The 27,047-nt window shown below is 40.1% G+C and overlaps 1 protein-coding gene across 4 annotated transcripts in view; it reads right to left on the bottom strand.

Annotated features, from left to right (window-relative positions):
• Nucleotides 1-8,298: 8,298 nt before the first annotated feature.
• The window catches only part of gpcpd1.S (glycerophosphocholine phosphodiesterase 1 S homeolog), a 37,818-nt gene continuing 19,069 nt past the window's right edge, over nt 8,299-27,047 (bottom strand). For 2 of the 4 annotated variants that reach the window (XM_041564332.1, XM_041564331.1), the window contains 14 exons: nt 26,292-26,535; nt 25,824-25,986; nt 23,705-23,837; nt 22,918-22,972; nt 20,041-20,133; nt 19,337-19,414; nt 17,818-17,857; nt 16,879-16,937; nt 15,390-15,455; nt 15,106-15,242; nt 12,977-13,112; nt 11,739-11,899; nt 10,622-10,673; nt 8,299-8,989 (listed from right to left, as the gene is read on the bottom strand). In XM_041564332.1, the coding sequence (XP_041420266.1) occupies nt 10,658-10,673; nt 11,739-11,899; nt 12,977-13,112; nt 15,106-15,242; nt 15,390-15,455; nt 16,879-16,937; nt 17,818-17,857; nt 19,337-19,414; nt 20,041-20,133; nt 22,918-22,972; nt 23,705-23,837; nt 25,824-25,986; nt 26,292-26,535 (1,381 nt within the window). In that variant the 3' untranslated portion in view covers nt 8,299-8,989; nt 10,622-10,657. The remainder of the gene's footprint in view (nt 8,990-10,621; nt 10,674-11,738; nt 11,900-12,976; nt 13,113-15,105; nt 15,243-15,389; nt 15,456-16,878; nt 16,938-17,817; nt 17,858-19,336; nt 19,415-20,040; nt 20,134-22,917; nt 22,973-23,704; nt 23,838-25,823; nt 25,987-26,291; nt 26,536-27,047) is intronic. The other 2 variants (XM_041564333.1, XM_018265074.2) reach the window with 2 other exon arrangements.

Genomic DNA, 27,047 nt, shown 5'->3' on the forward strand with positions numbered 1-27,047 from the left:
ACTCTCCAGTTTGCAATTTCAGCCATCTGGTTGCTAGTATCCTAATTCCCCTAGCAACCATGCACTGATTTGAATAAGAGACTGGAATACAAATAAAAGAGACCTGAATAGAAATATGAGTAATAAAAAGCAGCAATACATTTGCAGCTTTACACAGCATTTGTTTTTAGATGCGGTCACTGACCCCCCCTCCATTAGAAAGCTGGAAAGAAGAAGGGAAAAAGAAGACCAACTGAAAAGTTGCTTAGTACTGGTTGGGCATTCAATAACACACTAAGGTTAACTGAATGGTGAAGCGCCCCTTATTCTCAGCTTTATTTTATCCCCAGCTAGGGTTGCCACCTGGCCAGTAAAAATGATGGTTGATCTTAATGTTATTAATAGGGAAAAAAGATAAATATATAGAAAGGCTGGTATTTTTTTCCAGGCAACCCTATCCCCAGCTATGGGGGTTTGACTCAGTCCTAAAATGTTACAGACCAACTGAATGGAGGTATAACCTTATTGGTCCCGCAGATGTTGTTGCCATAGAACTCATAGAACCCTCAACTCAACTAGGGCAGAATTTGGGGCAGGGAAGGGCTTATTATAAAGGGGTGCCTGTTATTATTGGTTCCCTCACTGTGGGGTTGATTCTCCTAGAGGGATGATTGCTGATATTGGTACCAAAAAAGTTGACACTTTGTCTTTAACTGCCGAATAATATGGGCCATTAAAAATCCAGTGAGAATACTGCCGACATTGGTCCTGCTTTTATTCTGCTCTCTGTTGGGGTGTCTTTCTCCATGACATTGTGGGACCTGTATGTGTTCTGGTGCCATTATACATGAACATTACAATGCATTTATTTTGCTTTGTGTTCCAAGGGCACTAAACATGAATTTGGTGCTTTATTTATATTTCTGTGTGTTCATGCTCTCTCAGTATCATAGAACTCTTTCTATTTGTACAATAACACAGTCTCAAGAGAGTTAATGAATTGTTCTCACCTACCATTCATCACACAAAGTAAAAACTCATTAAATGCAACAAGACAGCTTCACTGAAGCCTCATATCTAAGCTGCCTGGAAGGTCATGCAGAGTTCCACAGACTGTCCCAGTGGGCCCATCACAGGACAATATCAATCAGCCCCTTTGTGAAATGTAATATGTGACACCTATAACATTAAGGGGCAGATTTATCAAAGGTCGAAGTGAATAAGAGGGAATTTTAGAAGTAAAAAAATTCAAAATTCAAAGTAATTTTTTGGTTATTCGACCATCGAATAGGATACTACGACTTTGAATTTACTTCAACTTCAATTCGAAGTAAAAAACGTTCGAATATTCGACCATTCGATAATCGAAGTACTTTCTCTTTAAAAAAAACTTTGACTTCAATACTTCGCCAAATTAAACCTGCGAAGTGCTATGTTAGCCTATGGGGACCTTCTAGACCATTTTTCTAAGTCCTCACACATCGAAGTAAAATCTTCGATCGTACGCTAAAATCGTTCGATGGACAAATTGGGTGAAAAATACTTCGACTTCGGTATTCAAAGTTGAAGTATTTCAATTCGATGGTCGAATTTCGAAGTATTTTACACTTCAAACTTCGACCCTTGATAAATTTGCCCCTTAGTCTGAATATACTGTAAGGGGCAGATTTATCAAGAGTCGAACAGTAAATTCGAATTTGCATGTTTAAAAATTTACACATTCGAATTTTAATCCCACTATTAGAACGTAAATTCAAATGAAAGATTTATCACCTCTCGACCATGGAAACAGTCCTAATTCTAATATTTGCCACCTAAAACCTGCAGAGTTCATGTACAAGTCAATGGCAGAGGTCCGTTGAGCCATTTGGAGATGTTAATAGCCTTCCTGACATTCGTGGGTTTTCTTTGGGAGGAAAAACTCGATTGTTACGATTCGAATTTTCGGGTTGTAACCATTCGATCGAATCTTAGACATTCAAATTTTTCCTTAAATAACCTCACAGTCGAATTGTGAATATATTCAAATTTAAAAAAAAAAAATCATATGAATTTGAAATTCGACCTTTGAGAAATGGGCCTCTAATTGTTGGGTTCTTGACGTCACATTCTCTCTTGGGTTGTAGGAGGCCCAGTTCAAGACTATAAAGAACCCTCTTGGTGCAGTGGAGCCAGTTAAGATGAGATTGCTCTTCTAGTTATACCCGAAAACCCATCTAGAAGTTTAGGGTGAAATATAGGGTTAACATTTACTTTTACATACTTAAAGGGGAACTATTGTGAAAATTAAAATTTAATATAAGCTTCATCATACTGAAATAAGAAACTTTCTTAAAACAATCAATTAAAAATTAAGTTTATCTTCACTTTCCCTCTCTCAGCATCTGTTTCTCTTCATTCTGTCTTCATGCAGTAGTTCAGTGTCAGATATTCAATTACAGTTACATCCAATATATCTCGTGAAAATGAAAATTTAATAGCTTCCTGACACTGAAGTATAAAACTTTGTAAATACAATCAATTAAATATTCAAATATTTAAATATGCATAGTTTCTGAAATAATCAATTTTATATTCACTATCCCTCTCTCAGCATCTGTTTCTCTTCATTCTCTCTTCATACAGCAGTTGGGTGTCAGATATTCATTAACAGTTAGATCCAATATATCTTATAGAGGGCTTCCTTTCCTAGCAGATGAATTAGAGCTCACTCAAACAACTGATTCCAGTACAAACAAAATAACTGCCTTTTGCACAAATCCTGCATGTAGAGAGACATGATAGCTGGTGATTTTAATAAACTGAGCCCCCCTATAAATTATACTGGATCTAAAGGTGGCCATAGACACAACAATTACGATCTTTCTTGGATAAAATCTTTCCAAGAAAGATTGTTTGTTTCAATACACATGTATGGAGCTAAATTGTCAGATATACAGGTGGAAACAATACAATTCTACCTGTATCTGATGATTCAGCACTAACAATGGGCGATGTTTGGGTACCTTCAAATGCACCTGATGAAAATTTTCAGTCCAGCCCGATTGACTAGCCAACCGATATCCAAGTCTTCTGATGATATTGGTCGGCTCATTTCCCACCATACACGCACCGAATATTGTACGAAAGTTTGTTTTGTATGATATTATCTGTGCGTCTATGGCAACCTTAACCGTCAATGAATATCTGAGACCTAACTGCTGCATGAAGAGAGAATGAAGAGAAACAGATGGGAAAATCCTGTAGGTTGTCAATTTATTGAACTGAGTGCCGCTAGTTGGATCTATGGTTTCTCGCCTCATATTTAAATGTAAGTATTGCCTTGTTTGTGTCTGACATTTGGTTGCTGAAAGATGACGCCGGGGTGGAAGTTGTACAATGGTAATGCCAACAGACAGCAAAGGGTAGGGGCAAACAGTTGTCCATAGCATGTGCTACAAACAGAACTTTCTTGTTGGCTTATTGGCCCATGAAACATTTAGTAAAAGCTAAAAATCATACATAAAATACGGTTTTCTGATTGTCTGAATCATTTGTGTCTGTCTTGAGACTTTTGGGCAAAACAGAGCTACGAAGTATTAAATACAGGTAATAATAATGAGTTTCTATGTTTTGTTTAGCAAACTGCCAAACCTGAGTTGCTGTATAATTTACTTACCTATACCTACCAGTATTCATAAACCAACTATTTTTATTACCTCCTACCCCACTCATTACTGCTCCTCACTTCAGCAAATGCTTCTATATGGGCGCACCCTCCTCCCTCCGGGTATCTACTGATCCTTCATAAAGCTTCCTTCCCATAATTAGTAGGGATGCACTGAATCCACTATTTGTGATTTGGCCGAATCCCCGGTGAAAGATTCAGCCGAATAACAAATGAATCCTAATTTGCATATGCAAATTAGGGGCAGGAAAGGAAAAAGTGGAAAAAAATCTTCATTTGTGATGAAAAGTCACGTGATTTCCCTACCCGCCCCTAATTTACATAGTCAAATTAGGATTTGGTTCGGCCAGGCACAAGGATTCGGCCGAATCCTGGATTCGGTGCATCCCTAATAATTAGGCATTCTGAATTGCCTGCACAATGTCATTGTTAGGCTGTGCTTGGAACCTCCTGGTTGCTAGCTGCTGTTTTTAAAGGGTACCCATCACCCAAAATTGTACAAAATCCTATTTTATCACATTAGTCAAGCAAAATTAACTTTAATTACACTATATCAATTATTTGAATCTAGTTTCCTTCAGTCTGGGAATTAGTAATTATAGCAAGCAGGCAGGAACCATTTTGTGGATACTGTTATTAAGACAAGCCTTGTATCATCTCAGAATCTTGTTAGTGCACCAGAATGGGGGACCTAATTTCCATTCCCATGCCCTGGCTACACAATTAAACGGTGAAGAGAACGGGGGAATGTAGGGGGGGCAGTGACATCTAGGAAGTGCTGGATGGGAAGTGAAATTAATTGCCTGCCTAAGGCATAGAGGAGGGGCAGACAATATTTGATTGACAGCTGAGATGTTTAAATGAGCTTACAACAACAACAACAACCTGGTCCTGTGCCGATCCTGTCCTGTCTCTATACCTGCTCCATGCAGCTCCTGCCTGTCCTGTCTCTATACCTGGTCATGTGCCAAGCCTGTCCTGTCTCTATACCTGCTCCATGCAGCTCCTGCCTGTCCTGTCTCTATACCTGGTCATGTGCCAAGCCTGTCCTGTCTCTATACCTGCTCCATGCAGCTCCTGCCTGTCCGGTCTCTATACCTGGTCCTGTGCTGATCCTGTCCTGTCTCTATACCTGGTCCTGTGCCGATCCTGTCCTGTCTCTTTACCTGGAACTTTGCCGAGCCTGATCTGTCGCTATACCTGCTCCATGCAGCTCCTGCCTGTCTCTATACCTGGTCCTGTGCCGATCCTGTCCTGTCTCTTTAGCTGGTCCTGTGCCGAACCTGTCCTGTCTCTATACCTGCTCAACGCAGCTCCTGCCTATCCTGTCTCTATACCTGGTCCTGTGCCGAACCTGTCCTGTCTCTATACCTGCTCAACGCAGCTCCTGCCTATCCTGTCTCTTTACCTGGCCCTTTGCAGAGCCTGATCTGTCGCTATACCTGCTCCATGCAGCTCCTGTCTCTATACCTGGTCCTGTGCCGAGCCTGTCTTGTCTCTATACCTGGTGCTGTGCTGAGCCTGTCCTGTCTCTATACCTGGTCCTGTGCCAAGCCTGTCCTGTCTTGTTCCAAACTGGTCACAACTATCCCTTGCCTAAAAGGACTCAACCCCTTATCCGTTGGGATATTTCGTAAATCTCCTTACAGAATTACTGCTGAAAGTGGCGTTCACGGCACAGCTGGGTAACCCACAACCATAACACACATAAACCTCTTGCAATGGGATTAAGAGAGAAGTGATGAGAATGGTGGCTTAGCCAAGAATGACACAGCAAGATGGTCGCTGGTGTGATGGCGAAGCGACAGAGCACTTCCATTGGAAAGCCTTTGCCAATACAGAGAAAGGATTGGGGCTCAGCCACCAGGGGCACTTACCTCCTCCACCCTAGTGTAGCTTGTACAGTGGCAAATAGTATACAAAGTAGGTCTCAGACTTAGCTGGTCTCCTGGTTGACTTTAGCAAAAGGATCTGCATCTCAGCCTGTTAAGCTTTTTAAAGTCTGCTAAAAAATATTTTAAACATTAAATAAACACATTAGGATTGTTTTGCCTCCACTAAGGATTAATTATATCTTAGTTGGCATCAGGCACAAGGTACCGTTATATTATTACAGGGATAAATGAAATCATTTTCCAAAAATTGTGTTATTTGACTAAATATCTATGGGCGATGGCCTTCCCTTAATTTGGAGCTTTCTGTATAGCAGATCCCTTATATGTAGAGTATAAAACATCCACTAAACTATTGCACAGAGAGTCTTATTTATCTTACAGTTCTATATAATGTAATATTATAATTACCCACCTACACATTCATACTGGAAAAACATATCCACAACTGAAAGGAAAAAAAAAAACCTTAATTTAATCAGTAGAAAGGGAGTCATGCTGCTATGAAAAAGAAAATGTGACAATATGACACACACACAGGGGCAATGTGAATTTAACAAAACAGAATTTAAGGACAACTTCATGTGTGTGGCTGCTGAATACAGGGAACCACTCACATCTTCACAAAGAAGAGCATCATGGAGTCACTGCTGTTTGCAATGCAATAAATAAGAATTTTAAGACTGGTAAAAGCAAGAATGACAGACCAAGCAAGCAGGGGGCACAATGCAGGGTCGGACTGGCCTGCCAGGATACCAGCGAATGACCTGCTGGGCCCCACTCTATAACTAATATCAATACCACATAATTGTGTAACCAATCTACCATCTTGCAATTATATTAACGGGAGAGGCAAGCATTTATTATTATTATCATTATTATAAATATATATTGGGCCAAGAAAAGCAAGATATTAAGTTATTACCTATATTCAGGGCGCAAGCAGTAGGTATGAGAAGCTTATACTGGTATATGCGAGGGTTGTATTTATACTCTATATTAGTTATGTTTTGTACATACAAGGGGAGCAGAACCAAAGCACTGTGGGTTACAGATTCTTTTGGGGCTAATAAGTAAATATCTGCATTGTTGATGTCATCGTGGTGGTTATTACAGAAAACCTATTTATTAGTGGTGCTTAACCTATTCGTTTTATTTATTAGAGGTACTTAAAGGGATTCTGTCACGATTTTTATTTCTAAAATACACTGTTTACACTGCAAACAATTCACTCTATCATATAAAATTTCATTCCTGAACCAGCAAGTGGATTTTTTTTTTTAAGCTGTAATATTGGTGTGTAGGTGCATCTCAGGTCATTTTGCCTGGCCATGTGCTTTCAGAAAGAGCCAGCACTTTAGGATGGAACTGCTTTCTGCCAGGCTGTTTCTCCTATTCAATGTAACTGAATGTGTCACAGTGGGACCTGGATTTTACAATTGAGTGCTGTTCTTAGATCTACCAGGGAGCTGTTATCTTGTGTTAGGGAGTTATCGGGTTACCTTCCCATTGTTCTGTTGTTAGGCTTCTGGGGGGAAAGGGAGGGGTGATATCACTCAAACTTGCAGTACAGCAGTAAAGAGTGACTAAAGTTTATCAGAGCACAAGTGACATGACTGAGGGCAGCTTGGAAACTGACAATATGTCTAGCCTCATGTCAGATTTCAAAATGAAATTTGAAATAATCAATTTGCTCTTTTGAGAAATGGATTTCAGTGGAGAATTCTGCTGGAGCAGCACTATTAAAGGAACAGTTCAGTATAAAAATAAAAACTGGGTAAATAGATAGGCTGTGCAAAATGTAATGTATAAAGGCTAGAGTGACTGGATGTGTAACATAACATAACATAACACTACTTCCTGCTTTTCAGCTGTCTTGGTTTCCACTGATTGGTTACCAGGCAGTAATCAATCAGTGACTTGAGGAAGGGCCACATGGGACATAACTGTTGCTTTTGCATCTGAACTGAATGCTGAGGATCAATTTCAAACTCACTGAACAGTTATGTCCCATGTGGCCCCCCTTAAAGTCACTGACTAACTCAGAGTTAGAGAGCTGAAAAACAGGAAGTAGTGTTCCGGCTATTATGTTAGACATACAGTCACTCCCGCCTTTATACATTTTTGGCTAACTAACTATATTAGAAACATTTTGTACAGCCTATCTATTTACACAGTTTTTATACTGAACTGTTCCTTTAACTGATGCCTAGTGGTGCTTAACCTTTTAGTTTAGATTCAGTAAGGACATAGATTCTATACACAAGGGTGGGAGTAGCCATACTGCTTGCTTCCTCTGCGTCATGCTCCATAGGCCTCAGTAGAACAGCACATATAGTGGCTACAGACACTTTGCACTATTCTGCTGAATAAATTCAATACAACACAACTCTTAGTAATTTATGAATGCAAATTGCACTGAAGGAATGTTTGTGCTCAGAGTAACATTAAACCTTAAGTTGCAGTTTGCTTAAAAGTAAATAGTTCAGAATTTACACCATTCTTATAAATAGGGTATATATTTCTTTAAATATAGCTGCCAGTGCTTTCAAGAAGCAGCTGTCTTAGATTTCTGGGACATGTAGTTCCCCAAATTGAGATTGGCACCCATATTCCACAATCAATGCTTTTCTACTCAATCCCCAGGCTTGGCTCTATCCATACAGAGACAGTCCTTCAAGCCAAGACTCATTTCTAGATTCCACCAAGAGAGAGACATAGGGTGGAGGATACAGACACGATCAACGCATATACAGCAAGTACAGCACAATCATTTCACTATTTTCTCAAGCAATATGGGACAGACATTAGTTTGGTACTAATGTGTTAAGCTGTGCAAAGTCTGCTGCTGAGGTAACTGCACTGGCCAGACATAAAGACGTGCTACAGTTCAGCAATAATAAATGTGCATATAGGGAACAGCTGCTAGATGAACATTCAGATTGCACTTAAAAGCAGAAGGTCGCTGCCATAGAGGTACTCTGGTTAAGTCTTGCATTCATTTTGTACAGGAAAAAAATTAAGACATTTTACAGCTATTTGAATGCACCAGTGAAACTGAATTCTTCAGGGTGCATAAAAAATGCGATTGTATACAGGAATGATAATTATATCTGGCCAACGAACATATTTATCCAAAATACTTGGGTCCGAGTGGGTTCTGAAGGCAATAACTAGGTTATTGCTTTAATAGGGACAACAAATGTAGGTTTCCGCAGCACATGCAGCCCTGAGAAGCTAATGGACGTTGAAGGGTTAAACTGGTTGTTGGGCAGCGATGCCATTGGTATCCACAAGTATTCTGTCATTGGAGCAAGCAGAGGAGGTGCAGAAGTGGTTAAAGATGGGGCAGATGCAGCTTTTCAACATTTCCGCTGGAAGTTCTCTCTTGAGACGCTCCATATGCTCAACCTAGAATACGTTTGGCTGTTCAGGGTTCCAGTCTTATATCCTAAGGATGAAATATGCACTGTGAGATATGGAGTTTACAACACTGGCCTATGTTACACAGTTACTGGTCCTAGGACTGCCAAGTCATGCTTTAGCTCAGTGGCCACTTTCACTGGGATCTCGAAGCAAATCTTGCTGCTGAAATTACATGCACATATAATGCCAACAAACCAATGGAAGCACAACTGTCATCTCTTTGCCTAATAATGCATACAAGGGTTTCAGGCACTTTGCCTTCTGTGTTTAATCCTTCATTAAAACATCTACATGTCCCAAACTACCTCCAATTACCACCACCTTGTGTAAATCTCATCAGAATCATCTATGCTAGGCTGCATACATAGGTTTCAATAGGAGGTGTTTTGGTGGTTTTGGTCAACCTGACCTGTTACAACATCGGAGATTCTCCAAGTAGGGCCCAGAGTTGGTATAGTAGGGAGAGATGGTGCCTATAGTAACAGTGGGATAATAGTCTCTGGGAAGGGAGTGTGACTGTGGGATAGCAGGTATAGTAAGGAGAGATGGTTCCTATAGTAACAGTGGGATAATAGTCTCTGGGAAGGGAGTGTGACTGTGGGATAGCAGGTATAGTAGGGAGAGATGGTGCCTATAGTAACAGTGGGATAATAGTCTCTGGGAAGGGAGTGTGACTGTGGGATAGCAGGTATAGTAGGGAGAGATGGTGCCTATAGTAACAGTGGGATAATAGTCTCTGGGAAGGGAGTGTGACTGTGGGATAGCAGGTATAGTAAGGAGAGATGGTTCCTATAGTAACAGTGGGATAATAGTCTCTGGGAAGGGAGTGTGACTGTGGGATAGCAGGTATAGTAGGGAGAGATGGTGCCTATAGTAACAGTGGGATAATAGTCTCTGGGAAGGGAGTGTGACTGTGGGATAGCAGGTATAGTAGGGAGAGATGGTTCCTATAGTAACAGTGGGATAATAGTCTCTGGGAAGGGAGTGTGACTGTGGGATAGCAGGTATAGTAGGGAGAGATGGTTCCTATAGTAACAGTGGGATAATAGTCTCTGGGAAGGGAGTGTGACTGTGGGATAGCAGGTATAGTAGGAGAGATGGTGCCTATAGTAACAGTGGGATAATAGTCTCTGGGAAGGGACTGTGGCTGTGAGATAGCAGGTATAGTAGGGAGAGCTGGTGCCTATAGTAGTAGTGGGATAATAGTCTCTGGGAAGGGAGTGTGACTGTGGGATAGCAGGTATAGTAGGGAGAGATGGTGCCTATAGTAACAGTGGGATAATAGTCTCTGAGAGGGGACTGTGGCTGTGGGATAGCAGGTATAGTAGGGAGAGATGGTGCCTATAGTAACAGTGGGATAATAGTCTCTGGGAAGGGAGTGTGACTGTGGGATAGCAGGTAAAATAGAAGGGACTGTGAGATACAAAGGAGTGAGAAAAAACCTGTAGTATTAAATCTTAAAGCTTTTCAAGATGAACGGTTGCATTTGGGCATTGCATTACATATGATGACTGTTATCTTCTTTGCTGGGTAGAAAATATTTATCAAAATTGGTTTTGAAAAATATTTTGGTTTTTCATGCAAAATCACAATACAGATGAGGCAGGGATTAAATGAAATATAATAATCATGCCTTTAAATGCATAACATTTAGGACCTGATCAAAGATTATGACTTCACTGTTCTTTACAATTTAGGATGTTGAAATTCTGCAAGATACGAGAGAAAAACATGGAAGCCGTCAGATCTCCTTTGTTTTAATTTTGAATACCTTCAGCTAAAGGTTTTAAATCCTATAAGGCTCCTGGTATTTGCTGTCAGAGTACTTCTGGTGCTAGAAAGCTTGCAGTGTCTGACTATTGAAGAAAGGTAGATTTTGCCCAAAACTGCCAGCTGTGTTATTCAAATCTATGTCAGGCAACCCAAGCAGCAACCGATTCCCAAATAGTATATGTGCCATGAGCCTGCCAGTTGGCTCTTCAGTTCCAAACTACCAGTTAACTAGCCATTGGCCAATGACAGTACCCTTGATATAAATTCCTGCACAATATAAGTTCCTAGTCTCATTACCGGCGTAAATGAAACAATTCTAATCATTTGTAAATCCTAATATTCTATAAACAATATTCTATAAATATCACATTATAATAGAAGGAAAGGCTAAAATTAAGTAAGCTTTATCAGAAAAGGCTATATAAATACACCAGTAAACCCTCAAAGTAACCTCTGTCAGAAGAAACACCACATTTCTTTCTTTCTATTGTGTACACATGGGCTTCTGTATCAGACTTCCTGTTTTCAGCTTAAACCTCCAGGGTGTGGGCTTGAGCATGCTCAGTTTGCTCCTCTCTCCCCTCCCTCCTCCCATCTCTGCTGTAATTGAGCCCAGAGCTATGAGTGAGCAGGGAAGAGACTCACACAGGAAGTGAGGTCCCACCAAGCTTATATGGCAACTGCTATCCTAAACAAACAGAAAGAGCTTCTAGAGCTGATTACTTGGGTATGGAAAAGCCTTCTACAGAATATAGTGTTGCACTATTGTGGCTAATATAATGGCAATAAACTGCTTTGTTAGCTTTCCTTCTACTTTAAGCTCCACTAGTGTAAAGTAAACAACTAAAACACACATGTCTTTGGACCATATTACAAACTGACACATTAATATGTGCGAATTGCATAAGAAAATCAATTTGGCGTCAAACCAGGACTGTTAGTTTGGTTTGAGGATTAATGCTTTACATCTAGCAACATAACAATTAGTTGAACAAAGGTACCTGTCGTATATTAATCCATCAATCCCATATTCTCTCATTAGTTGACGGTTCTCTGGATCATTGGTGTCATCTCCCCAACAGAATACCACTAAACCCTTCGACTTAGCTTCCTGAATGTAATTTGGGTTCATTAGGAGATCCTCAGTGTGCACGTTGATTCCCTGGCAAGATGAATGTGTGAGAAATCATCTCATCATTTCATATGCAGCTTTCATCTTCCTTCTTTTTATATTACTACATGACAGTTTTACTTGCTGCCTGCACATTAATTGTTTCTCTGCACTGATACACATGCCTGGTAGCTGTAGTTTTACATGAAAAATACTTGGCAATAAACTCAAATGAAACAGCACCAATTAGTAGTCTGTGGCTTTGTCCAGCTATATTTGTAAAGGCCACACGCAGAAAAGAAATATTTAAAGGGCATGTAAAGGCAAAAAGAAAATAAATAAAATCCCATTTTTTATTTCTTTAATGAAAAAGAAACCTATCTCCAATATACTTTATGTACCGCTTTTATAAGAAACCTGACTGTATGCAGTGAAATTCCCCCTTCATTTACTGCTGTGGATAGGAATTGTCAGACAGTCCCTAACTGCTCTGCAGGTAAACAATCATACGTATGAACAGCAGGGGGAGCACCCGCCTTACTTCCCAGCCATGTAGAACTCAAGCAACTTTGTTTCCCAGTAGAGCAGTCGGCGACTGTGTAGAGATTTGTATTGGATTTTATTTTTGCCTTTACATCCCCTTTACTGTTTCCAACTCCAGCTGCAGGGGCAAAGATCATGGAGCCAGATTTAAACAGATAAACTGGGATTCTATTTGTAGGAATATTTTGCTGCAGCCACTGGTTCTGCAGAGGTGGAGAAAGTTTGTATTAAACAATACTTAAACGATAAAATCCACATTAGATTACATGACAACACAGGACCCAGTGCAGTCTGCATATTGTGATTATTAATCAGTCTTGCTGTATCGGCTTCTGGCAGATATTATTTTATTACTCTAACTCCATGTATATTTAGTATTTAAGAGGCCTCCATGCCCTTATAAAACCAACCCTGTGTTTAGGGTGTTTCCAGATTCCTCAGCGGTACTATTTTCCCTCTACATATTGGCACTGATTTTGCTGCAAGGATCTCTAGGCACATTCAATCTTGCTCCTGATAAGCACAAGCAGCAACTTCTGACACGCTAAGAAATTGTATTTATGTTGTTAAACATTAGATGCTTACCAAGAGATTTTCAAACTGAGCAAAACTAATGGCAATTGGAGTAGAACGTGATCTAAGATCCATCAGCTCTGGATAAATATCAGACTGCCCTTGTGTCAGAAAGAGTATGGGGTATTTATTCTGCTTCAGCCGAACCCTACACAAAAGGTAGAGATGAGAAAGCAGACAAGATACAATTAAAAAGTGCCGCAGTGTTTCATATTTAGTTGTTAGCTTACTTTTGCAATAGCTACACTACTCTATAACCTGTCATATCATTCCAGTGTAACAGTGTTTCATTTACCTTAATAAAGTAATTGTTTGCTCTAAAAAGCACCACTTTAAGGTTTGCCTCCGTCATATCAATACTGAACATTTGCTAAATCAATCTTTGCAGCCTCGCATGGAGACAATTCAAGAATAGTGCCAGGTATATGGATGGCCATATACCTGGCACTATTATTACTTATTATTATACTAACATTATTATACTAACATTATTATACTAATAGTTAACGCAAAGGTGGAGGACCCCTTTAACTTTCAGCCACTGTTGAAGATTGGCAGAACTGAACAGTAGGTGGCGTTGTTGTTACAAATTCATTATATTAGCAGCGTAAAAGGCTCATGGGAATGTAGCACAAAAGATCAAGAGCAGTAAGTAATAGTTTACTATTATCATCACAACAAAATTATACGAGAATGTATTTTCCTGATATTTCTATTGATTAGGCAAAACATGAAAACAATAACTTAGATACTTGCACAGCCACCAATCTACATAGCCTGCAACTTGGTTTTTCATACTAACTGCACAGAACACAATACTGACAGTACTGCTTACATATTTGCATTAGTTACCCTACACTCTAACATAACATGGCTGGGCTGCTATGAGCACGGTTTTTATGCCCTAGCTTTCCAAGCATTCTTGATGAGGGGCAGGTATGTACTAGGGTTCATCTTTGCCTAGCAGAAGTTCATTATTCAGCAGGTTCATCTGGGTATTGATAACCTGGTTAACTGCTTAGGGTGGACATAAACGCATTGATAATATCATACGAAACACATTTTCCTACGAAATTCAGTGCGTGTATGGTGGGATCAATATCGGCAGACGACTTGGATATCAGTCGGATGGCCGGAAAATTTTGATTGGGCGCCTTTGAAGACACCCAATCGGCTATTATTAGAGCTAAATTAGATACAGGTAGAATTCTATTTTCTATCAGTATATCTGACAATCCAGCTCTACACGTGTGTATTGAAATGAAGATCTTTCTTGGAAACATCTTTTCCAGGAAAGATCATAATGGTAACATCTATGGTCACCTTTACAGGAACCAGAAGCTGGCAAACATGGAATAGCCTAAGTTTCTCTGTTTGGTCTATTTATAGTAGGAAATTTGCAGGGTAATATAAATTCTAAATAATTGGATTTTATAATTGTATTTCTGTTCATTGGCATAGTGCAGTGATCCCCAACCAGTAGCTCGTGAGCAACATGTTGCTCTCCAACCCCTTGGATTTTGCTCCCAGTGGCCTCAAAGCAGGAGCTTATTTTTGAATTCCTGGGTTGGAAGCAAGTTTTGGTTGTATAAAAACCAGGTGTACTGTCAAACAGAGGCTCAATGTAGGTTGACAATACAAATAGGGGTTACCAAATGGCCAATCACAGCCCTTATTTGGCAGCCCAAGAACATTTTTCATGCTAGTGTTGCTCCCAAACTCCTTTTACTTCTAAATGTTGCTCATGGGTTCAAAAGGTTGGGGACCGGGTTCGGGCCAACCTTGCACTGTTCTTCAAATGCCGACTTCCGGGTTCATCTTTTATAGACGCTGCGCCTGCTCGTGCCGCCCCTTTTGTGACATCATCGGCGGGACGGCGCAGGTCTATAAAAGTAACCCGGAAGTCGGATGTGGGCACGGGCTCAGGTAGGGCAGGTTAAGGTCTGGGAAATCCCGACCCGCAAATCACTAGTGAGAACATTTTAGGACATTGTAACCATTAATCACTTCCAGTCTGATAATAATCTAAGAGGATTTTCAATTCTAACGAGTCATTCATTAACAGAGAAACCCAATGTGGGAGAATGAAGTGAATTCAGACATTAACTACATTCTGCTCCAGAATATAATCGGAAACTTACATTGTGCAAATATCCGCATCAAAGGAAGAAAACACCACCCTCCTCCGGCCGGCCTTTTCCAGAATGGTTTTTAAAATGATATCCAGGAAAAGGTTCATGTCAAAATAAGTGGAAAGATTGCCGTCCCATTTGCCACTCTGAATACAACAAAGCAAGAAAAATATTTACTGAGAAATATTTAGAATTTATTTAGAATTTGTGTCAGCCATGTGGCACAGATGATGGGAGAAGTTCGCTAGTTTCTTGTTTTTTTTTTGCATAATAACCAAAATGATTTCCCTTACTCTTTCCTGGCAGATCCACTTGATTTCTATGTTGAACCCAACGCCTTCAGGGACAGATTCCAAAACCTGTGTGAGATGTAACGAGAGACTATGAGCAGTCCCAAGGACAAAGAATAACAAGTGCTAGTTTTTTTCTACCAGAAATAATGTCACTTCAGGAAAAAGCCCTTCTAAGTAACGTTCTTTTCTAAGATTGTAACCTTACTTCTAGAGTAGATTTTTATGCTGTTGCCTTCCTTGATGATCACATAGATACCGGGGCATTGGCAGGAAAAAGGTTGGAAGCAAACGTGTATTAGCATTGTTGTTTAAAGGAGAACCCTAAACTAAAAAAAAAACCCTACCCCCCTACCCTACATAGACCCCCCCTCCCTCCAGCCTAGCTGCTACCCCGGTAAATGCCCCTTTTTTCTCCTTTAAGCATTAAAGAGATACTGTCATGGGAAAACATGTTTTTTTCAAAATGCATCAGTTAATTGAGCTGCTCCAGCAGAATTCTGCATTGAAATCTGTTTTTTAAAAGAGCAAATGGATTTTTTTATATTTCACTTTGAAATCTGACATGGGACTAGACCTATTATCAGTTTCCGAGGTGCTACCAGTCATGTGACTTGTGCTCTAATAAACTTCAGTCACTTTTTACTGCTGCAAGTTGGAGTGATACCCCCCCCAGAGGCACATCAGCAGAACAATGGGAAGGTAACCAAGATAACAGCTCCCTGGTAGATATAAAAACAGCACTCAATAGTAAAAATTCATGTCCCACTGTGACTCCTTCCATAGTGCAGCACTGGCTCTTTCTGAAAGCACATGACCAGGCAAAATGACCCGAGATGCACCTACACACAAATATTACAACTAAAAAATACACGCAAAGAACAGTTTGTCTGGCAAGCTAACCAAACAAGCAAATGTTGACTTGCGTGGCCAGCCTAAGTGTGCCTGCATGTGGAAAAGCACCCAGGTGAAGGGCAGTCAGAAGGGGAACTGCACTACTCTGATTGGCTCAATAGTCCACTAACTGTTGTGATACCAAAGTCCCCAAAGACATCAGATCTCATCTCTGAACTGGTAATGCTTAAAGGGAACATTAGTGCTCATCCATACCATCTGCTGCTATTTCAACAAAATGTCAATCTCTTATCATTCTGCATCAGACGTCTCCTGATAAAAAATTGTATACTAGATTATTGAGTACAAAACAATTATATGGCTAAGCTAAATATTTGCATTCGGAGAGTAATTGCAGTTTAAATAATGATGCTTCAGAAGGTTAAATTGAAAGGTTGTCATAAAATGACCTTGATCAGAAATCAAATCCCTAAAATATACACATGTTGAATGTAAATGGGTGTCCCTCACTTACAAGTTATGTATCAGGCCTTGTACTTAATGCCTACTAAAGGCAGTCAAAGTGAAGTGAAATTCCCATGCAAATCACTTTAAACAACACAACCCTTATATATTTATTTGTACAAGATTCTTTTACCGTCTGAAGAGATGGAAAAGGCTGGTTGTCCGAAACAGAACATTCTTCATCAATGGCATCTGTAAAGGGAGAAGAGACAGTAATGCGTGTGCATAATGAGACTGCAAACAAATGAACAAAAAGCCACTAGACACTAAAGCAGTACTACAGTAACCGGGTATGAGAAGTCAGCAACACATACCATGTATACTCATAGCCCATAGGCCATAGGCAATCCCTGAGAACCTTTCATGCTATTAAGTCTTAATTGTTTTATAGTCAAAGGTATGTTTAGTTTAATAAAATGTTTATGTACAGAATTCTAGAACACGTTCATTTCTGTGACATTCTACAGCTGACTAAAGAAGAAATGTATGTAGACAGGGTCGGACTTGACCGGTGAGACACTGGGGAAAAAAAACAGTGGGCCCATACGGCCAAGATCCGCACCCTGCGCTGCTTCTTCCTGCTGCAACCATCTTTCTTTGGGCTGGTGGTGGCGAAAACACAGTGTGCGCGGCACGGGGGTGGGGGTCAGAGGGGGCCCTAAGACAGCAGCCCTGGGCCCCCCAGTCCGACCCTGTATGTAGAGCACGGTCTAATTTGTTGGAGCTATATAAATAAATAATGATGACGTGTGTAGGGAACTAATTCTGCTACAAATCTATGCAGAATAAAAACAAGGAAATATGTACGGTTAAGATTTACCGTATGTATATAAAAAGGACTTTAAGACACAATGCTTTTGTCTCTCACTTTAAAATACCCCTTTTAGAGTTCCCTATAAACAAAGACATTAGATGTAGAATGGATCCCATCTTGAGAATAACAGTAAGAGAAGTTACTTGTTTACGGCCAACTCCTATGAAGGAAAGTAGATGAAGGGCAAGGCGACAGAACTGCAAAGATCACTCCACAGGGGAATGAAACTAAATTAGTATAATTGAATGTGCTACCTACCATAATGGTCTTTCAATTTCAGTGCATTTACGTGTGCAAGCTGTAAAAGAATACAATAAACATGAGATACACTGCAATATACTGCAGCCTCCCTAGCTGTAGCGATATATTAGTGGCACTGCATCTCACTTATTTCTCAGGTATCAGCTAACCATCTTGGAATTTGTTAGGATGTCAGTGACGCTGCACATGCTCAGTGGGCTCTATGCAGCTGTTGAAAAGCTATTCTTACACCAACTTCATTATCTGCTTGATAATTTGTGATGACCCCTGTTATATATGATTGAAATTCATTACAAACCAGCCCTTATATTAGGACATTTCTATTTTATATATACCGTATATTGTGAGTCAGTCCCTAAGCTCAGGTAAGTGAAGAAGACAGGGTGCTACTATCTTTGGAAGCTCTTCATTCTTATGTCTTGGGCTGCTACAAAACATACATAAGTACAAGTAAAGTCAGTTATAAAAAGGAGTCTCCAGCCTCTGGACTCACATTGGACAGATTCAGTGTCAATGAATGAATTCTTAACCAGCCGATACCCACCTTGTGGGACACCAGGCAAAGATTAAAAAACAGGCTTAGGAGCTGCCATCAGTTAAAAATCATTGGCTTGGAGACAACTCAGGTCTATCTTACATGGAAAAACAGCAAGTACATCTATGATCGTAGACTTGGTAGACTTTTTGGAGGAACTAACAATTTTTGTTGTTTCCCCATGTACATGCACCGACAGACTGGGGTGAACTGAGTATATACTCTCCCTTACATTATTTTTGTTTGCTCTAGCTATTGAACTCCCATTCACTGTGGTAGTGCTTATATTGGCTTTTTGCACCATTTCATTTTGTTTCTATATTACATGGACCTGACCAGGCACTTGAGAAAGGGCAATTACAGCCCGAAACATGTTGTGTATAGCAGCTTAAATAAATATTAATCACAAGCAGTTAATCTGCGTCAGAGTGCTCTCCTCTCTCCTACTGAAAGTTCAATTGTTTGGGATGTTCGGTACATCTATTCGGGAGGATTGATGCATTCATTCATCAGGTGCTAATTGGCAGAGCGCGGATTCCCTACTTCCACATTACATGGACCTGAGCAGGGGAGCTACTGCCATGAAAAGAGATGAGAAACTGAGACAACAGCATCCCGCAGGTTACCAGGAGCAGCAAAAAACAAAATTCAGATTTTTAAATGGTGATTTTGGCTCTTCTAGTGCAAAAACCGCTATAATGCTCTCTGCGCTAGTGATGTGTACCCCCCCTGGTGCCTCATTCAGCTCCGGCACACGGAAAGTTAAGCATTCGAAAGGCCACCTCAGGGCAGTGAAATCCCCTGAAACACCACTGGACCGAAGCTTTCTACCTTTTGGCTACAGCATCTCTCTTAGGCTAGGACAGATTGGATGGAGGGCCATAATGCTGTTCTATGATATTATCGATAGAGTCTACTTTCTTCCAACAATGTATAATAGCAATTAAACTAAGGACATTGTTTCATGGAAAATGTACTCACTTTTAATAGTTGCAGCTGGTCATAAGTAAGTTCTTTAACAGGTATCTCAAATAGCTCCAAAGAATCAGAATTTACTTTCTAGGGAAAAAAAATGTATGTATGGTTTCTGTTATTTCTTGCACTAAACAGAGCAAAGTGAAATCTGCAAGTGAAAGAGCGTTGGCTCTGTTTCTCTTTGTTAATTTTTGAAGGGTGAAAGAAGAAGGTCCACTTCCTTCCCCAGCTCCCTTGATCTTCATTAAACAGTGAAGCTCCTGCTTACATTCTGCCACATGGAGTGGAGCAGATAGGTGGACAGTCCAAAAATGCCTGCTTTCGAGTTACAGGCTAGCCTCCACTCCACTTGCCTGAAGCTTGTGCTAGCTTGCAGGCACATGGAGTGGAGACGAGGTTGGGCCTAAAATGCCTGCTTTAGAATAAAATTCTTTGTTATTAAATTTTCACGAATAGTGTGGTTTAGGTAAAACAATGGGACTGCAATAGAGACAATCTCTATTTATGGCTAGCAGTTCAGATGGGGATCTCTCTGGAGCACTTGCTATAATAATCCCTGACCAAGAGAACATCAGTCATAAGGAGCATTCATTCCATTTATGAAAATCGTTGGAAGAAGAGAAAAGTAGTCCCTTTGTCAAAAGAAGCAGTCTTAAAAAGATTTTATAACTCCACTCTGCTAGTAAAGTGAACATCAGACATTGTCATACCTTTTTCATGGATATACAACAAGTAAGATCATGGTATATGACGGGGACGTGATCTTTAGATAGGTGGACATCAAATTCAACAAAGGCTGCCCCCTATAAAATTAAATTGGAAATGTAAAGCAGAAATGTTTATATAACTTTTAAAGGCACATTTATCAAAGGTCGAATTTAGAATTCATGTGAATTCATGATGAATTGAAATGACCTGAAAATTCTAATTAAATTTAAATCTAATTTGATCAAACTCGATTCGAGTTTTTTCTCCAAAAAAAACTTGAATATCAGGAAGGCTGCAGACATCTCCAAATTGATCCCCTGGACCTCTCCCATTCCATTTAAAGGACCAGTAACATCAAAAAAAATGTTTAAAAATTCGTTAAAATAAACACCAAGACAAATGAAACTTTTATATAGCAAAGCCTTTATTAAGAAATAACTTACAGAATGTCCACTTCCGCTCCTCTTCAGAAAAGGCAACCATCCATACTGCACCGATTGATTTCTTCTCCCTGGCTATTCACCGACAGGCATCGTCTTCATCCTCCTCCCGGTGTCCAGCAGCAGCAGTGTCACGGGCTCTCCTCTCCTGCAATTTCCCGGCTCCTGGTGTGAAACCAGAACCAAGTTTGTTCCTGTGCTGGTGGCGTGCAACTAGCAGCAGTGGGTCCTCTCGCTTTCCTTCCACTGGCCTGGCCGCCTAGAGTCTCCCGACGCACACTTGTTCCTGCTACTGTTGTGCGAGGGAAACAACTAAGCCTCCCAGCCTTTCACTGTGCATCGGCTTCCCTCCTGGCTGCTGCTTCTCCTGGACGAACAGGGGCGCGGGCAGGCTGAGATGGATAGCCCGTAGGTACGGTACTTATGTAGGCTCTAGTCATGGTCATTGCTTCTCGCTACCCTCCAGCCTTTATTAGGATAACGATATTGCCCGGGTCCCCCCTTGTGTGATCAGAGGGTCCTCCCGCTACAGGAGTGGGGATCCCAATTTAAGAGGAGCAGATTTTTTCACTTTCCATTGATAAAAAAAATGGAAATGCGCTGCACTCTTCCTCCCCTCACACCTCATCCTCAGCCACCAGTTCCCCCCAGCATTAGCAGGGCCTGAGGAGGCGGGAGCAGCGGCGCAGACGCGATGAGAAGAGCCTGTCTCCCAACCCCACTGGTATGTACTGTGCATAATCACCGATCTGAGGCACAGCTTGACAGCCCCTTTATCTGCAAGAAAACATTAGGCTGGTCTCCCCATCCAAAACTGACACAGCCTTTCTCTCTCCTAAACCCACAGTAGCACGGATGCAGCAGCAGAGAGCCAGGGAGGAGAAATTGAGCACCACTGGATGGATTGTCGCCCTATCGCCTTTTCTGAAGAGGAGCGGAAGCCGAGTTTTGGTAAGTTATTTCTTAATAATGACTTTTAAGTATAATTTGTCTTGGTGGGTTTTTTTCGTTGTGTACTAACGAATTTTGTAAAAAAAATTTTTGATGTTACTGGTCCTTTAAACAGCAATTCAGCAGGTTTTAGGTGGTGAATAGTCAAATTTGAATATCAGAGTAAAATAAATCTTGACAATCACATTTTTGAAAAAAACTCGAATCCAATTTATATAACTCCCTAGTTGAATTTGAAAGTTTTGAGCATAACATTTTTTTTTAATTCGACCCTAAATAAATCTGCCCCTTAATATTGGAGTACATCAATAATAATGTGGAAATTACTTATAATTGAACTTTTATTAAAAATAGGGAAGGAAAGGAATTCCAGAGTATTAGAGATATTATAAATCATAACATTACTGCAATAGGGCTTCTGAAACAAGTTTGCAGAACACATATGTTAATGTTCTGAATGAAGACATGACTTGCTTACATTATAGGGATCAGGCAGAAACCTAAACTGGTGGCAGAGTAAGGTTACATATGTTTGATCTAAATTAGGATTGACAGGTCATCACCTTAGAAAAGGACACCTATAAAATATGCTGACATGTTTACCACTTGAATACATAAAAATAGAGAAAGATGCATCTTTAATTCAGCTTTGAGTGAAATGCATGTCTGTGTATACCCAGTTCTGGCCAGTTTACTACAAATTGCTCTCAACCAATCATGTTGCATGTGTACTGTAGACTGCATTGGTTTCTATGCAATGGTGTATGGCATACTTTATCCCCCAGGCGCAGTTTTCTTCTGATAGGTGCACTAGCCCAGGGTTATCAGGTAAGTAAATATAATCACTTGGGGGGTACCTAACTTTTGGCACCCCAAGTGTAAACTGCCTTTCCTTCTCCTTTAAAATCATGTACAAGTTAAAGTCATTATAGAAACAGGAATATCAGAATTATTTGCTTAAAATGGACTAAAATCGCCTTCAAGTAATTCAGAGCTTTCTTATATCAGGTTTCTGGATAAGAGATTGCATTCCACTATACACAGCAATTAATTATCAGTCTTGCATTCTATGCAATTTTAGGTGTCCAGTTGCAAAAGGCATAATACGACAATGCAATTTCTTTAAAGCCACACGTGTATCTATAAGATTCCTAGAATGGAGGTGAAATGGTCAGTTATGGTTGTAAAGAAAATAAAGCATTGCATTAAAAAGTTAGAGATTATTAATCATCAGACCTGAAAGAAGCCTCATGAAGTCAACCACACGGTCTAACTGATATAAAAGCAACTATTGTATACATTGTAGGCTGGTTCTGCTTTGCTTATTATGTTAAAAGTAGCTACCGCTACTTGGAGCTGAAAACATATTGAATTTCCTCTTATTTTTTTCTGTCCTTTTTTAAAACAATTCTTTGCGGTTATTTATTTCTCCTGTTAAGACAAACCCGCATTAAAACATAAGGAGAGAGTAATAAATAAAGATCTTACATGACTGGCAGCATTCTTTAGGGAAGCCACAGTGTTCTCACGAACCTTGGCCAGTCTACAAAAAAAAAAAAAGTAATAATACTCATCAATTATACAGATATTCAGTTTCTGATTCATTAAAACCATACTCTACCTGCAGATAATGATCTGGTGAAAAATAAACGTTTTGATGGAACAGATTTTCAGTTCAGGTAAGGTTAAGGGCAACATTGGACATCAACCAGCCTTATCTGATGTTGCTCACTTCTTTGAGTTTTAGGATCCGTTATCCGGAAACAAATTATCCAGAAGGCTTGGAATTAGGGAAAGGCCATCTCCCATAGACTCCATTTTAACCAAATAATCCAAATTTTTTAAAATGATTTCCTTTATCTCTGTAGTAATAAAACAGTACCTTGTATATGATCCCAACTAAGATATAATTAATCCTTATTGGACGCAAAACCGGCCTATTGGGTTTATTTAATGTTTACATGATTTTCTAGTAGACTTAAGGTATGAAGATCAAAATTTTGAAAAGATCCGTTATCTGGAAAGCCCCAGGTCCCAAGCATTCTGGATAACAGGTCCCATACCTGTACTACGAAGTGAGTGAAAAGTTTTTAACTCTAATGTGCATCCAAACCTGGCCTGGGGCCCAGGCATAGATTGAAGTGTAAGAAGATTGTTACAAGGTGCTCCTACAGAAATACCTAGGACTTTTGCAGTCTTCAGCCAACAGGGGCATCGGCCTGGGGTCTCCGGCACCAAAAAGTGATTATAATCGCTTACCTAACAGGATACTTACTTTGCAGTTGTGGAGGAGTTCCCAGCGCCCCGGTGTCCAACATCTAGTGGTGTTCTTGGCTTCCAGTATTTGGAGAAGGAAACGCTCATGTCACAGTGATGGCCTTGGATTGGCTTAATAACAATATAGTCCACTGCAAAGTAGATATGATAAGCACCCTCAGTCCATTTGCATGTGGCAATGCTATATAAACAGTCTGATCAAGGCAACAAAGGAACTGCGAAATAAATATACACCATAAAACAAAAATCTGTAAGTTACAGACTAAGGTAAACTTTCCAGCTGCAATAAAAGGGATTGATAATACTAAACAAAAACTGTATTGTGTATTTTCTCATGCCAAATATAGCATTTATTTTGACCCCCAAAAAACTGAATATTTCTTTAAAGATGGGTATTTTCAAACATGGGAGATATTTTAATATTAAGGGAATATTTGAATGGAGCACACCATACCGCCACTATATGCATCTACTTTACCTGCTTTAGCACAGCACAGTATGGGATTCAGAGAGCCAATTGTAGCAGTAGAACTACTGATCTATTTAAACCAGATCACAATACAGGAAGATTTATAGGTAAAAACACAGAGGTAAAAAGTTTTCTCACTGTTTTTCACTCCACATAGTAATGAAGTGCAAAGAGCTGCATTTACCCATGAATATACACTGCCTGCAAGAATCATTAGATATATTCATTAGGGTCGGCTGGAGGGTGGCATGAAAGTTTTCCCTTTCCTGCCCCTTACCCATCCTCAAATACAGGCCTCGGGTGAATGTGCAAATTGGGGAGAGCTAATGCAAGGTGCAAAGGAGCTTGGTTCTTTTTTTTCTAATGCTTTTATTTTAGATTTAGATCAGTTACAATTAAACAATCACAGAGGAGACTTGTTCTTATGGCATGCCCTGTGCTTGTGTTGGATATTTAATCCAGTATGTTAATCAGAGTGCAAGGATGTCCTGAATGCAAGTGCTTCCTGAATAAGCACAAACAAAATCACTCCTTAGTGCTTTAACACTTGGGGGCAGATTTACTAAAGGGTGAAGCGACGATTCGCCAGCATTAACGTTTTTAGGCACTTCGTAGATTTACTAATGGGCGCAGGCGTAACTTCGCTAGCGAAAGAGATAGATGCTAGCACTCATTCGCACTCTATCGCCAGGTGAATTTTCGCTCTGGCGAATGGACTTTACTCCGCAAATTCACTAAGATGCAGATTTTACTGAACGTTGCCTCTTTCGCCATACTTGCCTTCGCCAGCTTAGACCAGGCAAAGTGCATTGGAGTGCATAGATCTTCCTCAATTTTTAGTGGAAAAATTGACTAAGTCCCAAAAAACGCTGGCGCGTTTTCCTTTTTTCAGAGTGATAGTCCGCAAAAGTGCATAAAATTGTTTTTGGTCAAATCAGTAAAGGTGCCACACTTACACTGAATCACCTTTTGAAGCGTCAGGTGCACAGCTGTGTTCCGCTCTGCCAAGGAATAAATCCACTGTAAAGCAATAAATCCAGCAGCACTCTGATATGTGAATCTTAAGTGTGTTGTTACACAGTGCATTTAGCTTGATAAAGGGCTGGAATAGCCCGAAACGTTGCTCTGCTAATGGCATGAATAAATAATTGATTCACATATCGGAGTGCTGCTGGATTTATTGCTTTAAAATTGTTTTTGGGTAACCGGGTTCCCCCATACATTTCCTTACATATGGAACATAAACTATACACTGGGCTCATGTGTAGGGCATTATAACAACTCTATTTTTTTTTATTAGGGTTCCTGGACTTGTCTAATGTAATGTATTTGCTGCAACATATACGTCCATTAAACTTTACAATTTCCCGATGTTTGCAAATTAGCCTGAACGAAGACCTCTAACGACGTTGCACATTTTAGTAAATTAGCTTTGTCTGAGCGAATTTTCGCCTGGCGAAGTGTGTCGATGGGCGCAAAGCCATCGCTGGCAAATTTTCGACGGTTAGTGAAACTGCCCCTTGGTTCCAAAGCATTAAAAATTAACCCAATGCTTCTGGGTGCTCTACCGATGAATTGGGAGGGTGCATATGCCACAGCAGAATTAGGATATTTTATTATTCAAGATGTAAGAGCTTAAAATCCATACCTCTAACTTTCCCGAGTGTCTGTCTTGCTTTTCTGCTCATTATGGGAAGGGTCAGAACGCCATTGCTTTTCCCAATCTCTGTCATTGCAGATGAGAGGAGACAAGCAGTTCCCACATGCCCAGGAAGAGTGTCACCTTGCACCACAGCTTCACTCAGTTCTTCCTAGAATATTAAACATAAATCTACCTTCAGAAACTAACAGAACTAATCCGTCTTTCACTGAGCAGGGCAATGACCCGTGTGACTTCTTCAACAGAACCGAATGCATCTACAGTAATAAAATCATGATGCATACATCTGGGGACAGAAGCCTTACCCTAAATAACTGTTGTGTGTTTCTCAAAAGCAGTGGGGTCCCAAGTAGATAAATGTAATTAAGGCCTCACCTATATGAAATCACTTCTATTAAAGTAAATCTTGAAAAACAACACAATAGTCATGATTGAGGAATGAACTTCAATAACCACCTCAAAAAAGTCAAAAAGTAGCTCCAAATTGTCTGGATCCATGGTGTGTATACTGAATTCTGTCCAGCGATCAGGCTGCAGGGCATAGCCACACTCTGGCTGCGAGTGACGAGACTTGTACTCAGTGTTGCTTATTAAGGAGATGTCAAACGTGCTGTCCATCTTTGGAAGAAGAATGGGAGCCACTGCATCTTGCTCTTCATCTTCACCTTCTTCTTCTAAGCCTCCAAAGGTCAACTTTACTCTGTTGCCACAAGAGACAAAACATTAGCAGAAATGGCAGCCCATAGGGAGTGGGGAGATAACATATAAAATTATGTTTATGTCTATACTTTAATGTTGGCCTTTGTATGTAGAACAGCACCAGACTGTGAAACTTTAGTGTTTAAAAAGCCTTTATTTCAGCTTTGGGCATCACCGCAACGTTTCAGGCCATGCGGCCTTTTGTCAAGCTTATACTTATACTTTATACTTTACTATACTTTAATGTTGGCCATTTAATCAAAGTGTTACAATATGAATCAGAAGTATAATTTTATGTTTTGGGAGCTATATGCATATAAGTTATAAGCAGAATTATTCACACAACTTACTTCACGCAAATAGAACACTTAGGGGGTTAAATAAGGATAAAGTTAAAATACAGTTTTGAGATTCAATTCCTCAACATCTCTTCAATAGCTCCATAACCTTTTGATCGTGTCCATCCCTCTTCCTAATGAAAATGGCACTGCGCATGCTCAATGTGCTCTGGGC

The sequence above is a fragment of the Xenopus laevis genome, chromosome 5S (assembly GCF_017654675.1).
Source record: "Xenopus laevis strain J_2021 chromosome 5S, Xenopus_laevis_v10.1, whole genome shotgun sequence".
NCBI lineage: Eukaryota > Metazoa > Chordata > Amphibia > Anura > Pipidae > Xenopus > Xenopus laevis.